Genomic DNA, 16468 nt, shown 5'->3' with positions numbered 1-16468 from the left:
CCAGGCACTGACCTGCATTTGAGTATGGCCTCACACCAGCTGGACATTGAGGAAGTAGAACCCTTTGCTGCTGCAGTACATCTCTGAATTTACATGTGGCACCCGCAAAGCAGCATGTGTGTCATCAATGGCACCCTGCACCATTGTGAAACCTGTTATCCTGGCGAAGGTATGTCGTTCCCCCTGTTTTCCTCTCTCTAAAGAGAGAAAGCAATGTATTCCCCTCTCTTTGCATACAGCGCGTCAGTGACCTCCCTTATAAAGGAGTGACGGCAAATCCGCGATGTTGGAGATGTTGCCTGCTCCACCCTGGAAGGAGTCCAACATGAAGAAGTTTACTTCTTTTAAAGCCACTGGATATGCTTTCCTTGCCTACTCTATGAGGCTGCAGTTCTGCCTGCAAGAAGCGGCAGATTTCAATAAGCACTTCCTTAGTGAAACAGAGACATTGCACACACTGATCCTCGCTGAGGTTGAGATCAGAGAATTGCTCCCTAAAGACCCTGGGTGGATATTGTGATGTCTTCGGGACCTGAGTGAGGTGTTGCTGAGTTTAGTATAAGGTATTAGGCAGAGACAGACACAGGACAGTGCTGAACACAAAAAAAAAGGCTTCTCCTTTATTCTGTCTTAGTTTCACTTTCACTTTGCAAGCATGTGTGTTCCACAGTAGCCTCCAAAGTACATAATGCACAATGCAATTTCAATACACTGCAACACTACATCCCTCCCCTTCTTAGTAAATGAGAGACATGGCATGTTTCGATGGTCTGTTTCCAAAATGTAAACGACAAACAAACATAAATAGTTCACTTGGTAACATAATCACTAAAGTATGGTGGGTGTTTTCTCTCACGTGTAGGATATCATCTGACATCAGGTGTAGTCTCTTTTGATTCATATTCTTGATCTGAAATTTTATTTTTTTTATTTAGAGATACAGCACTGAAACAGGCCCTTCGGCCCACCGAGTCTGTGCCGACCATCAACCACCCATTTATACTAATCCTACACTAATCCCATATTCCTACCAGGGGATAAAGCACTTGTGAAATGTGATGAAAACAAACAACCCCTTATGACATCTAACCATTTGTTGTGACCTCCACAAAAGGATCAATGATCACTGCTAAATGTGGTTCACAAATCATCACAAGAAACGCATCATTCTTCCAAAGCACTGAAAACACCACTCGCAAGCATTGAACCCGATTCTGCACAGTGGCGCAGTGGTTAGCGCCGCAGTGACCCGGGTTCAATTCTGGGTACTGCCTGTGTGGAGTTTGCAAGTTCTCCCTGTGTCTGTGTGGGTTTCCTCCGGGTGCTCCGGTTTCCTCCCACATGCCAAAGACTTGCAGGTTGATAGGTAAATTGGCCATTATAAATTGCCCCTAGTATAGGTAGGTGGTAGGGAAATATAGGGATAGGTAGGGATGTGGAGCGGATCCTCTGTTCTCGATCACATTCGAATACATGTTGATCATTAGCTCCACAGGGTAGCTCAGGAAGACGTGTGCACATCGGATGTGCAAAGATGATTGTAGCTGGAGGTTTTCTAGTAGAAGAGTGAGGTGTCGCTTTGTAATTATATGAAGAAAGTGGTAAATCTCTTGCTTCCATGACTTGTTCTCAGTTGTTGCTGTATGTATCACTTTTTTCAAGGTTCACATAAATCTCTCAATTTCACTATTAGCTCTTGGCCAATGGGGTATGATTTTCCGATGAATGAACCCTAGGTAGTTTGTGAATTTGCTGAACTCTGCTGTTGAATGGGGGTCCATTGTCACTTCTTACCGTTTGAGGGATTCCAAACAAGGATGAAGATTTGGTCATGCTTTGGGATGACTGCTTTCGCTGATATTGGCATAACTAATTCCACAATTCAGAATCTGCTGCAGTTGTCAGTGACAGCAAGCAGGTGTTAACCTGTGGGCAAATCTGTGAAGTCAACGCTAACTTCAAACCATGGTCCTGGAGGTAGTTCAGACATCTTGAGAGGATCATGAAGATTTGACATGTGGTTGCTTGACATGGCAAACACTGATTGATTTAGTGCTCTACCAAAGGTAGAAGTGAAGCGATCAGCATACAGTTTGAGAATGTTTTTGTTATGCGAAGGAATCACATATGTGACATCCATCACAGAGTGATACAACACTGAAACAGGCCCTTTGGCCCACCGAGTCTGTGCCAACCATCAACCACCCATTTATACTAATCCTACATTAATCCCATATTCCCTGCCACATCCCCACAATTCTCCTACCACCTACCTACACTAGGGGCAATTTACAATGGCCAATTTACCTATAAACCTGCAAGTCTTTGGCTGTGGGAGGAAACTGGAGCACCCGGCAGAAACCCACGCGGTCACAGGGAGAACTTGCAAACTCCACACAGGCAGTACCCAGAACCAAAAAAGAAAAAAATAACTAAAAATAAAAATAAAAGTAAAATGGGGGGCCCGTCATGCTCTGAAATTATTGAACTCAATGTTCTGTCCGGCAGGCTGTAGTGTGCCTAATCGGTAAATGAGATGCTGTTCCTCGAGCTTGTGTTGATGTTCACTGGAACACTGCAGCAATCCCAGGACAGAGATGTGAGCATGAGAGCAGGGGGGAGTGTTGAAATGGCAAGCAACCGGAAGCTCGGGGTCCTGCTTGCGGACTGAGTGGAAGTATTCCGCAAAGCGGTCACCCAGTCTGCGTTCGGTCTCCCCAATGTAGAGGAGACCACAATGTGAGCAGCGAATACAGTATACTCCATTGAAAGAAGTACAAGTAGATCGCTGCTTCACCTGAAAGGAGTGTTTGGGGCGTGGGATAGTGAGGAGAGAGGAGGTAAATGGGCAGGTATTACATCTGAGATCCACACTCAGTGCTATGCGCCACCACATGTACACACTGAACCTCTCTCTCCAGCAGCACCTTATCTCAAAGCTGTTCTACTCCACAGTTTCATTTCATCCTTCGTCTCATCCGACGCATTAACAAAAAACTTTTTTTCTTCCTTTCAGGTGTCAAGGAACGCAAACTCCAGCAGCTGATGGGGACTAATGCCCCTCCAGATCCTTCTTCCCCTTCACTTCCCTCTGACCCCACCCCTTCTGATCTGACCCCTTGTCGTGTATTCACTATACCCTCTGACCTCCCCCTCTCTGACGCTGAACGTTCTGTACTCAGCAAAAGTCTCAGTTTTATCCCCTTACGCCCCCAACTCAATGAATTTCGCGCTCAGCATGACTTTGAGCTCTTCATCTGTCGCCTCTGCCTCCGGGCTCACTTCTTTGACCAGGAGTCCTTCCCCCATTCAGTAGACCCATTCAACCGCCTCCAGCATTCTCCCTCTACCTGGACTCCTCCCCCTGGCCTCTTACCCAATCTTGATCTTTTCATTGAAAACTGTCGGCGAGACATTGGTCATCTCAATTTCTCTGCCCCCCTCACACACTCTAACCTGTCCCCCTCTGAACTTGAGGCACGCCGTACTCTCAGGTCTAACCCCGACATTGCCATCAAACGTGCAGACAAGGGTGGCGCTGTTGTTGTATGGCATACCGATCTCTACCTTGCAGAGGCTCGGCGCCAACTCTCAGACACTTCTTCCTACCTCCCTCTGGACCATGACCCCACCACCAAACATCAAGCTACTGTCCACAGGACTGTCACTGACCTCATCTCCTCTGGAGATTTTCCCTCTACAGCTTCCAACCTCATAGTCTCACAACCCCGGACAGCTCGCTTCTACCTCCTTCCCAAAATCCACAAACAGGACTGTCCCGGCAGACCCATTGTGTCAGCCTGCTCCTGCCGCACTGAATTTATTTCTTCCTATCTTGACTCTATCTTTTCTCCGCTGGTCCAGTCTCTTCTCACCTACATCTGTGTCTCTTCTGATGCCCTACATCATTTTGACAATTTCCAGTTTCCTGGCCCCAACCACCTCCTCTTCACTATGGATGTCCAATCTCTCCACACCTCCATTCCCCACCAGGACAGTTTGAGGGCTCTCCGCTTCTTCCTTGAACAGAGGCCCAACCAGTCCCCATCCACCACCACCCTCCTCTGCCTGGCTGAACTTGTTCTCACATTGAACAATTTCTCCTTCAACTCCACTCACTTCCTTCAAGTAAAAGGTGTTGCTATGGGTACCCACATGGGTCCCAGTTATGCCTGTCTTTTTGTGGGATATGTCGAACGTTCCTTGTTCCAGTCCTACTTAGGCCCCCTCCCCCAACTCTTTTTCTGGTACATTGATGACTGTATCGGTGCCGTTTCCTGCTCCCGCCCCGAACTGGAAAACTTTATCAACTTTGCTTCTAATTTCCACCCTACTCTCACCTTTACAAAGTCCATCTCTGACACTTACCTTCCCTTCCTCGACTTCTCTGTCTCCATCTCTGGGGATAGGCTGTCTACTAATCTCCATTATGAACCCACCGACTCCCACAGCTACCTTGACTACACTTCTTCACACCCTGCCTTCTGTAAGGACTCCATTCCATTCTCCCAGTTTCTCCGTCTCCGATGCATCTGCTCTGATGATTCTACCTTCCATGACAACGCTTCTGATATGTCTTCCTTTTTCCTCAACTGAGGATTCCCCCCCACTGTGATTGACAGGGCCCTCAACCGTGTCCAGCCCATTTCCCGCACCTCTACCCTCACCCCTTCCCCTCCTTCCCAGAACCGTATTAGGGTTCCCCTTGTCCTCACTTTCCACCCCATCAGCCTCCATACCCAAAGGATCATCCTCCGCCATTTCTGCCACCTCCAGCGTGATGCCACTACCAAACGCGTCTTCCCCTCCCTTCCCCTGTCAGCATTCCGGAGGGATCGTTCCCTCCGTGATACCCTGGTCCACTCTTCCATTACCCCCACCACCTCATCCCCTTCCCACGGCACCTTCCCCTGCAATCACAGGAGGTGTAATACCTGCCCATTTACCTCCTCACTATCCCAGGCCCCAAACACTCCTTTCAGGTGAAGCAGCGATTTGTACTTGTACTTCTTTCAATGTACTACAATATTTACAATAGTATATTTACAATATACTGTATTCGCTGCTCACAATGTGGTCTCCTCTACATTGGGGAGACCAAACGCAGACTGGCTGACCGTTTTGCGGAACAGCTCCGCTCAGTCCGCAAGCAGGACCCCGAGCTTCCGGTTGCTTTCCATTTCAACACTCCCCCCTGCTCTCATGCTCACATCTCTGTCCTGGGATTGCTGCAGTGTTCCAGTGAACATCAACCGAAGCTCGAGGAACAGCATCTCATTTATCGATTAGGCACACTACAGCCTGCCGGACTGAACATTGAGTTCAATAATTTCAGAGCATGATGGGCCCCCCATTTTACTTTTATTTTTAGTTATTTTTTTCTTTTTCCTTTTTTTATATATATTCTTTTGTGTTTATTTTATTTTATTTCATCTTAGTTTGTTCAGTTTGCTGACCCATTTTTTTTGTCATGTTTGTACTTGCAGCTGTTCAATTTTCAGTCTGTTAACACCCTTTCTGTACTAATGCTTTGTCTTTCAACACACCATTAACATATCTTTGCTCCATGTCCTTCTGGTCAGCTATTCTGTGACCTTGTCTTATCTACACCTTCTCCTTTGTTATCTCTTGCCCCACCCCCATTTTACTTGCTTATAACCTTTTACATTTCTAATATTTGCCAGTTCTGATGAAGGGTCACTGACGTGAAAAGTTAATTCTGCTTCTCTCTCCACAGATGCTGCCAGACCTGCTGAGTATTTCCAGCATTTCTTGTTTTTATTTCAGATTTCCAGCATCTGCAGTATTTTGCTTTTAATGACATAGAATAGAGCATTCATTGTTGTGCTTTTGAATGAGACTGGCATTTCAAAAGTTCCAGTGATTTTCAGTCTTTTTCAGTTGTAAGGGAAAGTTTTTGTACTCCCTGGTTTGCAGAGAATGGGGCAATCCTGAAGTTTGTTGAATGTTTTGTCTCCCATGACATTGACAGATTGTCCTATATCTATGACAGCATCTATGTCCAACCGGGCAATGATCACTGCCACACGTGTCTGTTTGCTCTGTCTGAGAGAGAGCTCAAAGTTATGTTCTGGGTCATCTGCCTCCATGTTAGCTACATTCTCTTGCCCTTTTGCTGTGGTGTGCATGTGTGACACCTTTCTGTTGGTATTGGTCTTATTGGTTGATTTTGCTGATGAGTGATAAATATGAGCAAAAAGCTTGGGTTTTCCCCAGGCTTTACACTGTCTACCAGTAGCAGGGCACTCTGAGCTGGACTTTACGTCCGGCGGATGGCTGCTGGACACCGACGTAAAAGTCGACGAACCGGCTTCTGCCTAGCCTGGGGATCCATCCCGCATTTTACGGGTCCCCAGGCTTTAATTGTTCCGAGGCGGGACTTCCACCTGCTTGAGGGAGGAAATCCCACTTCATTGAGCTGCTTTAGTCCCAGCAGTGTCACCAGGAGCGGTGGCCACTGCTGGGACTGCAGCCCAGCCGAGGACACGGAGCCAGGAGTGCAGGTAGGTTTGGGTTGCCTCGCTGGGGGTAATCGGTCAGCGATTTGTACTTGTTTGGGAGGAAGTGGGGGGCATCTTGGGTCCTGGGGGTGGTTGGGGAAGTGAGGGCAGCCTTCAATCGGGCACCCGAGCCCTTTTGTCAGGGCCCACCCCAAATGCGCTGAGAGGCCGCCAGTTTTCACCTGATGGTCTTTCCCGGCTCCAGGACGCCCGCTAGCCATGGGTAAAATCCCCTGTGAAGGCGGGCGAAGGCCCTTAAGGGCCTTGATTGGCCTGGGGTGGATGGCACATTTTTTGCTTCCCCCCACCCCCCGCACCCCCACTACGTAAAGTGGGCCAGTGGCGGGAGTGGGTTGGGAAAACTTCCCAGAGCCTCCCGTTCCATTTTACGCCAACTCCCACCACCATCCGGCTCACTGGGGTGGCATAAGATTCCGGCCTCTGTCTGCCGTAGGTAAGCACCGTCACAATAGAACCATTCTTTGGATAAGTCACAACTCTGTTTGTCAGACGGCTGTTGTTGTTTTGCAGGTGGTTTCCTGGCACATGAGTGATGAATAGTGTTCACAGAAGTTGAGATTGGAGTGTGGTAGTTACTGTTAGCCACCTCAACTTCAATAACTCGGAACTCTGAAAGCGATTGTGATTTTGTTAACTCCAGCAGCTCTGACATCTTTCCATCTTTAGTGCTTTTCGGCGTAATTGGCTGGAGAGGCAGCCTTCAATTATTTGTGTTTTGATTTCCCATTCAACATGTTCAGCATCACTGAAGTCACATTTGGTTGCTAGTTGCCTTGACTGCATGCAATATTGGTTAATTATCTCATTTGCTTCATGCTTAGCGCATCGGAAGACAATAGTTTCATATATGGTAAATAAAAGCAAAATACTGCAGATGCTGGAAATCTGAAATAAAAACAAGACATGCTGGAAATACTCAGCAAGTCTGGCAGCATCTGTGGAGAGAGAAGCAGAGTTAATGTTTCAGCTCAGTGACCCTTCATCAGAACTGATTGAAGAGTCACTGACCTGAAACGTTAACTCTGCTTCTCTCTCCACAGATGCTGCCAAACCTGCTGATTATTTCCAGCATGACTTGTTTTCAGTTTCATATATGGTGTTTTCTTGGGTGTGAAATAGGTCGCTAGTGTATTTTTTGCTGAGTTGTAGGCATTTTGCTCAGGTGTAAGTGGTTCAAAGATATCTTCTAATTCTTTACCTCTATAGTGTAGAAGCAAGGCCTCTTTCCTTGTGTCGTCGGTGATTGCGAAACCTGCCAATGCGCCTTTGAAACGTCACAGCCACTTTTACCAATGTGCGGATACAGATGATGGCTCTGAATGCACATCGAAAGGTGGTAGATTGGGCATAGACAACACTATATTGATCAGCAATGCAGTGATAAAGGATCCGGGACCATGTTCCTTTCACAGAAAACTTCTCTGCAATGATCCGAAATTTTTTTTTGGATTGGATGGTTATTTGGAGAGATCAGTGTGTGAGTATACACTGTGCAAACTTACTGTGTGTCACTCTAACAATGTCCAAGTTAAAACACTGTCCGTGAACGTGGACAAAAACCTTCCAAAAATTTCATACCTGAAAGCAATGATTCCGGTTTTTGTTTTCATCCTTTGCTGTTTACCTTGTTGCCATTGCGATGTCCTTGGGACTTCAGTGAGGCTTAGTCAAGTTCAGTATAAGGTATGAGATAAAGATAGCGAGACAAAGACTGCAGCAGCTGAACACAAACGCTTCTCCTTTATTCTGTCTTAGTATCACTTTCACTTTGGTAGCATATGTATTCTACAGCAGCCTCTAGAGTACACAATGCAATTGCAATTTCAAAACAATATAACACTACAGATATGGCCTCCTGCTGAGACCCCTTCTCCCCCTCTCCCTCCTTCTCCCTCTTTGAGTAGATTTTCCTCCTCTTTTTTTGCCTCTCCTCAGTCTCATTGTCATGCTGCAGGCCAACTGGAATAGAAACTAAAGCACCCATAGCAGCGAGCAAATGTTAAGAGCAGAACCCTTGAAGTGAGGACCAAGACTTTCACCACATGCTGCACCACCCTCTGTAGACTTCACCAACTCCAAGTAGCAAGTCAAACCAACAAACATTTTTACAGACCCAGCCAACAGAAATCAATCAGCAATTAACCTGAAAGTGGTCGATGATTCCTTTAAGTAGTATTTTTGGGGAGGTCCTTTCTGCTGCTCAACGCAAATCAGCTGGGGGAGGTTAAAAGGGAACGTTAGCTGGAGCATTGAGATTGAAGTGCCGCTAGAGTTAAATCAGTGTTACATGCTGACTGATGTCACTGTCTGTGTACATTGCATACTTAGAGCACATGTTCCTAGTGCTTGCTCTAACAACTTGCCCAAAATGGCATCTGGTGTGGCCAGCATCAGAAAGATGTGCTTACGGTGTGGATGCCATTTTGGACCAAAATCCACACCCATAGAGCCAAAAATATGGGGGGGCGGTGGAGGTTGCTACACTATTGAATTTTGCAGGCCAGGAATCAAACGTGAGACTTTGTGGTCTGTACTGGCTTTGCCAAGTGAATTGATACTTTCCACATGCCTATCTTTAAATATCTTATAGAAGTCTCAGTGGGGTAGAGGAGCATAGGGATTTAGGCACACACATTAACAGTAGAAGCCAAATTAATGAGGCCATTAAAAAGCAAATAAATCACAGGGGTTCATTTCGAGAGGAATAGAATTGCAAAGTATGGAAGTTATGTTAAACTTCTATAGGAGCTTGATTAAAACACACTTACAGTACTGAGTACAGTTCAGTCTCCATATTTAAAAAGGATATGGGGGCACAGGAAAAAGTGCAAAACAGATTTATAAGAACTAAGAGACTATAAGCTATCAGGAAGGCTGATGGGGGGACCTGATAGAGGTCTTTAAGATTATGAAGGGGTTTGGTAGGGGAGACATGGAGAAGATGTTTCTACTTCTGGTGAAATCCAAAACTAACGGCCATAAATATAAGATAGTCACTAATTAATCCAGTAACAAACTCTGTAGAATCTTCTTGGCCCAGAGAGTGGTTAGAATGTGGAACTTGCTACCACATGGAATAATTGAGATGAATAGCATAGATGCCTTTCAGGGGAAGCTAGAAAAGTACATGAGGGAGAAAGGAATTGAAAGATGTCCAGACAGGGCGTGATGGGTGGGAGAAGGTTTGTGTGGAGCATAAACACTAACACAGACAGTTGGACCAAATGGCCTGTTCTGTGCTGTAAGATCTATGTAATTCTAGGTTATGGTATCCCTGTTCATTCAGAAATAGTTTTTTTGTAAGTGCAGGAATCAAAACTTTAAGCCTTTGTCAGAATCATCTAGTTCGCAGAGCAATGCTGAGTTTCCTTCCCATTGTCTGTTTTGTTAATTAAGTGGATAGAACAGCTCCAATAGTTTGATAAAGCATGGAAGTTCTGAAAAGAGTCAAAGAAACTTTTCTAAAGCTGTATACGACACTGTTGAGACCTTATTTCAATATTCTACATAATGCTGGACACTCTCAAATGGACATTGATGCATTGAAGAAGAGTGGCTAGAAAGGTTCTGGGAATTGGAGCTATAAATTATAAAGAGAGACTCAGAGAACTGAACTCAATTTCATTGGAGGAAAGAAGACTGCTCAGAATTGCAGGCATGTTAAACATTGGATGCAACTTGCTATAAATAGAGCTAAGCGATCCCTCAATCAATGGATCAGATCAAAGCTCTGCAATCCTGCCACATCCAGTCGTGAATGACGGTGGACAAATAAACAAATAACAGAAGGAGGAGGCTCCATAAACATGCCCATCCTTAGTTATCTCTTTTTTGGTTTGGCGTCCCAAATACACGTAGATGGCTGTCACAGGGATCATTCTCTGGAGCAATTCGGTCAGGCAGAGTCGAGGATTTATCCAGCAGGTTTTTACAGGGTCTCAGGAGAAATGCAGCAAAAGGGGTTTCAAGCAGGCCTTTCAGGATGATTGTGGCATCAATTTCTCTATTTCTTACACTCGCTTCTAAGAGCTTCTCAAATAGATGGAAAAACTGGCAGGCTTTACAAAGAGATGGAACAGGCTGAGCTGGGTTTTGTCCTTCAGGTTGGATTTTAAAACGCCAACTGACTGTCCAAATCGAAACCAAAAACAATCTCTCAAGAGTCAAGACTCCCGACTCCTATAAATCTTGACCTGTCACTTCTCCGTAAACATCTCCCCAAGTCAAAAAACCCCTGCTGGGTAATTATCTGAAGACAGGTGACTTCCATCAAAGGCTGTTTACAAACTAAGTCCAAAGGACCTTACGATGACCTCTTTTTAAAAAAAAAACACCAAGTCCAGCATCTATGGAATCATTTTTTCAGTTTTAAAACACAAGTCCTCAAAATTTAACAAAAAATGGAAGTACTTTCGTAACAAGGGTAATTAGGATGGACAAAAATTGCTGGTCTTGCCAGAAGTGCCAACATCCCATGAAAGAATTTTTAAAAATTGCCCTGTTTTGAGCTGCTAGACTTCTTCTGAATCTATCCCATTTAATACAGTGGTAGTGCCACACACCATGGAGCTGCTTTCAGTGTGAAAACGGGACTTTGTTTCCATAAGGACTGTGTAATGGTCACTCATACCAACACTGTCATGAACAGATGCATCCATAACAGGTAGATTAGTGAGTACAAGGTTTTTCCCTCTTGTTGGTTCTCTACTGCAGGTCTCGGCCAACTTAGGCAATAGTGGTGCTACCGAACCACTCTTGGTAGTGGACATTGAAGCCCCCAGCCCAAGTACACTCTGTGCCCTTGCTACCCTCATTGCTTCTTCCAAGTGGTGTTCAATATGGAGGAGTACTGATTCATCAGCTGAGGGAGGGCGGTAGGTAGTAATCAGCAGAACGTTTCCTTGTCCATGTTTGACCTGATGCCATAAGATGTCTTGGAGTCCGGAGTCAATGTTGAGAACTCCCAGGGCTACTCCCTCCTGATTGTATACCACCGTGCTTTCCACCTTTGCTGGCTTTATTCTACTGGTGGGACAGGACATACCCAGGTATGGTGATTGAGGAATCTGGGACATTGGCTTAAGGCACGATTCTGTGATTGTGATTATGTCAGACTGTTGCTTGACTAGTCTGTGGGACAGCTCTCCCAACTTTGGCACAAGTTACCAGATGTTGGTGAGGGCGACTGGGCTGGGTGTGACTTTGTCGTTTCTGGTGTCTAGGTGGATGCCAGGTGATCAGTCTGGTTTTATTTTTATTCACCTTTTCTGTAGCAGTTTGATACAACTGTGTAGCTTGCTAGGCCATTTCAGAGGACAGTTAAAAGTCAGCTGTGGGTCTGGAATTGCATGTATGCCAGACTGGACAGCAGATTTCCTTTTCCGAGGGACAACCAGATGGGTTTTTAACAATAATTCAGTAGTTTCATGATAATCATTACTGACACTAGCTTTTTAATTCCAGATTTATTAATTAATTGAATTTAAATTCCACCAGTTGCTGCAGTAGGATTTGATTGCATGTCCGTGCAGCATTAGTCCAAGCCTCTGGATTACTAGTCCAGTAACAATACCATCTGCTACTAGACCTCAAATGTGCTTTCATGCCTCCTGAAAGATCACAAAGTTCTTCAGTTATCAGTTTTGGGATTGGAATGAAAATTGATCTATGCCAGCACTTTCCCTCCTCTTAAATGCAAGAATCTATAAACGTATGGTATAGATGTAAAAATAAGTGAGAAACAAATGTGTAAGGCAGCAGAGGACATGTGGCATGATAACCAGGATTGGTGTGTTCATGTACTTATTGGCCCCACATTCAGCCTCCTGCCAACACTGCCCACTTACTGGAATAGAGTGCTAGGCTCTGCGCGTGCTCCGTGAGGATTCCCATGATTGGTCGGGAAGGACACGGCGGCTGCCGGGATTGGTCGAAGCGAGGAGGAAATGGATACAATGTGACCATGGGGCCGGGTGAGTGTCAATTTCTCAGTGAAGCGAGTTTGTGCTTTATTACAAGGAGAATTAAACAAAGTCACTGGATATTTTTGTACCTTTCATTGTATTTTTTTTAAACATTAAAGATCACAGCACCATGCTGAACGTGAACAGGCTGATCTCAGTCCTCTTCTTGCTCTTTGGCCCAGTCTCGGGCGACGATGATTCCGAATGGGTGAAACTCCCCAATACATGCGAAGGTTTGTGTTCCAGTTCTTACTGCACTCTTGACAACTACACATGTTACATACACAAACACTTGGCCTTCTGTTTTTTATTTCTGTTTTTTAGCGTCAATATTCACGTCGCCGATACTCTCAGGACGGTGCATAATAATGCTCTTAATCAGGAATTATTGCTATTGCAGGAAAAGAACTGTTGTTTACAACATATTTTGTGATTTCTTCAACAAATCGTTCCAAGAGGGATCGTTTTTCGTACTATTCGAATGCAGGATACTTCCCTTTTCGGGTCCATGATTTTTGTTAATATGAATTGCACATTGCTTTGGTTATTGTGCCTAATGTGGAAGCCAGGAGTACAACAGACTGGTCTCATTGTATTCCAGTGCTTATATGCTTTCATGCAAAGTATTCCGATTCTAATTCAAGTTTTTTAAAAATTACTGTTGGGCAGAGCAATGTTAAACGGTGATTATAATGAAAAAAGAGGAATTATTCCGAGCAGCTTTAAGATTCCTGAAATGCTGCAGGCGTTGCTGCTTTAAGCGCTTTGATAATCTTCCAGCTTCCACCTTTTTATGGTGCCTAGTTTTTGGTATTTTAAAGTGCCCATCAGTGAGGTTGAGTTGTCCTGGAACAGTCTTCTAAATACTCTACTCAATATCTGCCACATTCCTGGGTGTGGAAGTAAAGGCCTGCTCGGGTTTGCAAATGAAACCTGACCCGAGCACGACAGAACCACATCCAACCTGGGCCGAGTCCTTTCATTTTTTCCCACGCCCAACCTGACCCAACCCGAATACCGAAATAAAGTTGATTATATTAAAGAGGTTGTGCTCTACCTTCGATGGAATCGCTCACTGCAGACTAGTGCGTAGTGTTTCCCACCTTAACGTCCTGGCTGTCGCTGTGTCCGACTCGGCCCGGCCCGACCCGAGCCTGAATGCCAGACTGGAAGAGTGACCCGACCCAAACCCGACATATCTCGTCGGGTCCTGTCGGATTCAGGTTGGGTAGCTATGCTCTATGTGGAAGGTCTGCTGTAGAGTGAACTTTTTCAACATTGTTTTTGTGTATTTTTTTTAAATATAGGATACCTAATTAAAGTCCAACTATCAGTTTAAATTTGGCATGTCCTGACTGTATGATTGAAAATTCCTCTGTTTATAACACTGCCTTTTTTGCCGAAGACCTTTTAAGACCTCTTACCTATGGGGTTTGAGGTGATTTCAAATCCAGTTGGCATGATGATAGGATGGTATCTTGTCTTGTCCTAACACAGCAACATCAGTGGAGAGAGAAAGGGTTAACGTTTCAGGTTGATGACCTTTCATCAGAACTGAAAACGTCATCGACCTGAAACCTTAACTCTGTTTCTCTTTCCACAGATGCTGCTTGACCTGCTGAGTATTTCCAGCATTTTCTGTTTTTAATTTCAGATTTCCAGCATCCGCAATATTTTGCTTTTGTTTAGTAACAGAAATGTTTGTTTTTCTGATTGGGTTGATCCACTGGTATTGGAAAATGGAACACTTCTAATTTTGGATGCCTAGAGTCATTACTCAGACAGTTGGATTCAACGTAAAGTTCCACTGTCCTAATAGTATACCATATACCATAACCTCAGAGAAGGAACTCTTCCATTTCCCACAATGGCCTATTCTGTTGAGGTTGCACATGTGTGTTGTGGGCAAATGCATATGAGCAACTGGATTGAGACTGGCATTGATTCTAGCCCAGACTGTTCTCTACTCTCTGGTACCTGAAAAGGCTCTAAGTGAAATCAGTTTTTGGGCAGTCTCAACCCAGTTTAGAGCAAGGACTTAATCAGGCCTAGGTCCATATATACTTCCTGTGGTGCTCCCTGCTCCATCACCCAGTGTTACTCTTACAATCATTTGGTTCTTGGTTTATATTAATCTAGAGGTAACTTTTAATTTTGGAATTGAATTTTTTTTAATGCAAGACAAATTAAAATACCTGGTTTGAGAAGCTGGCAAACAAGCCCAGGGCCGTTACAAATCAAAGGGTAGTCTGTGTTTATTTAGTAAGGTCATTTTGAGAAGTGTAAAGACCCTACACAATGGGAACCCTCTTAACTTGTTGATGGGGATGTTGTGTCTGCAGCTGCCATCATCAGGGGTTTAAATTATTCATATGATTTCCTAGAGCAAAGTGAAGATATAAAGTTCAAAAATATCTCCGAGTGCTTACAGCGACAGTTACAGAGGTGAGAGTCATGACACCAGAGGTGGCCTCGTTTAGTTCTGCAGTTGGAACCAGAAAGTTTAGGAGAGTTTGTTCTGTTATTGTTAGCAATATTAATTATTCATCTGGATATCAGGAATCAAAGACAAAATTTGGAGTTGGAAATAATTAGTTTAAATTGCTATCTGGGATATCCCATATTTACCACATTGCTATGGAGTTAGATGTTGCTAGGGAGATGACTTTTGGGTCAGGTGCTTTTCTTTTGGATGCTTGCTGACACAGACAGTCAGTTGGATTTTGTAAAGCTGTTGGCTTTGGGAGCAGTTGGACTCAAGAGCAAAGAGGTCATTTGGAACCGGGAGTGTTTCTGTTTTGAGGCAGGCCTGTGCTCAAGCTGGGAAGTCCAGATTCTGAAAGCAATCTCATACCTCACAAGACAGCTGGGAAATTAGGGAAATTGAAGTGAATTCCTAATGGATGTGGTACACTTTGGATTGGTCCCAGCAGAAGTGAACAAACTGCCCAAGATCCTGTAACAGATAGGGAAAATTCCTGGGATGGAAGTAATAGTCAAATTGAAGTGTTCTGTTGAGATTTAGAGCTTAAAGTATTCACCTTCATGTCAAGATTTTAAATTAAATGTGTTTCCAAATTGCAGTTTAGAGTTAGTATTGTTTTGCTTTTTTTAACTCTTGTACAGTAAAGTTTTTGTTTAAAATGTGAAATCTTGTGGCATAATTCTTTCAGTACTAACTGGCTTTCTCCTTTTAAAAGTTAACGGTCCCTAATGGGATCGTAACACTACCCCCAAGAATTAAAAGCTCATATGGATGGGAACTCACCAATATCAGTACTTTTACCTTAGCGGGAGATGGGCATGGCATTGTAGGTGGAAGTCTGGTCCAGTGGCAACTGAAGGTGCTGAAAGGTTCCACTTGAGGAGGAGGTAAGGGTGGACAGCTGCCAGCATGAGCTGAGGGAGAAAAGAAGTGAAAGATCCTGGGGCAGTGGAGTGGGTATAGAATGCCAGGGAGGGGTGGAGAAAGTCTGAACTGAGAGTGAGAGATGAGTGTTAGCGTGAAGTGAGGGAGAAAGCTATCATCTTAAACAGAGGGTGGAGCGAAACATAGCGTAAATTGGGGGAAGAGAATGAAGAGTGCTAGACTTAAACTGGGTGTTGAGGGAGGGAAGTTTACCACTGAACTTGGAAGTGGGAAGAAGAATGCTTCCATATTACTGTGGCATATACATAATGCTAAAACAATTTAACATGTCTATTGTTCCCAATTCCGCTTTGTGCACTTTAAGTGTAACTACACACCAGAAGCATACATCAGCTTTTTTTTAAACAGTTGTTCAATTTTTGCTAGTTTTCGAGGTTGACATGTAAATGTGTATGTTTTTGGTCCTAACTGTTGCTTCTATTGGATGCCACTGCTTAATTTCAGTTCCTTACTCTGTGCTGTAAGTGGGAATTCCAAGTATCATGATCATATCAGGGATTCCCTCCTAAAACACAGCCTCATTCCAAAATGAA

The 16468-nt window shown here is 44.4% G+C and overlaps 1 protein-coding gene across 4 annotated transcripts in view; it reads left to right on the top strand.

Moving 5' to 3' along the window:
• The first annotated feature begins 12444 nt into the window (after positions 1 to 12444).
• cnpy3 (canopy FGF signaling regulator 3) overlaps positions 12445 to 16468 on the top strand; it is a 68097-nt gene continuing 64073 nt past the window's right edge. For all 4 annotated transcript variants that reach the window (XM_068047240.1, XM_068047241.1, XM_068047239.1 and 1 more), the window contains exons 1-2: positions 12445 to 12514; positions 12625 to 12738. In XM_068047240.1, the coding sequence (XP_067903341.1) occupies positions 12505 to 12514; positions 12625 to 12738 (124 nt within the window). In that variant the 5' untranslated portion in view covers positions 12445 to 12504. The remainder of the gene's footprint in view (positions 12515 to 12624; positions 12739 to 16468) is intronic.

This window comes from Heterodontus francisci, chromosome 15 (genome assembly GCF_036365525.1).
Source record: "Heterodontus francisci isolate sHetFra1 chromosome 15, sHetFra1.hap1, whole genome shotgun sequence".
NCBI lineage: Eukaryota > Metazoa > Chordata > Chondrichthyes > Heterodontiformes > Heterodontidae > Heterodontus > Heterodontus francisci.
This window is presented reverse-complemented; position numbering and strand designations above follow the sequence as displayed.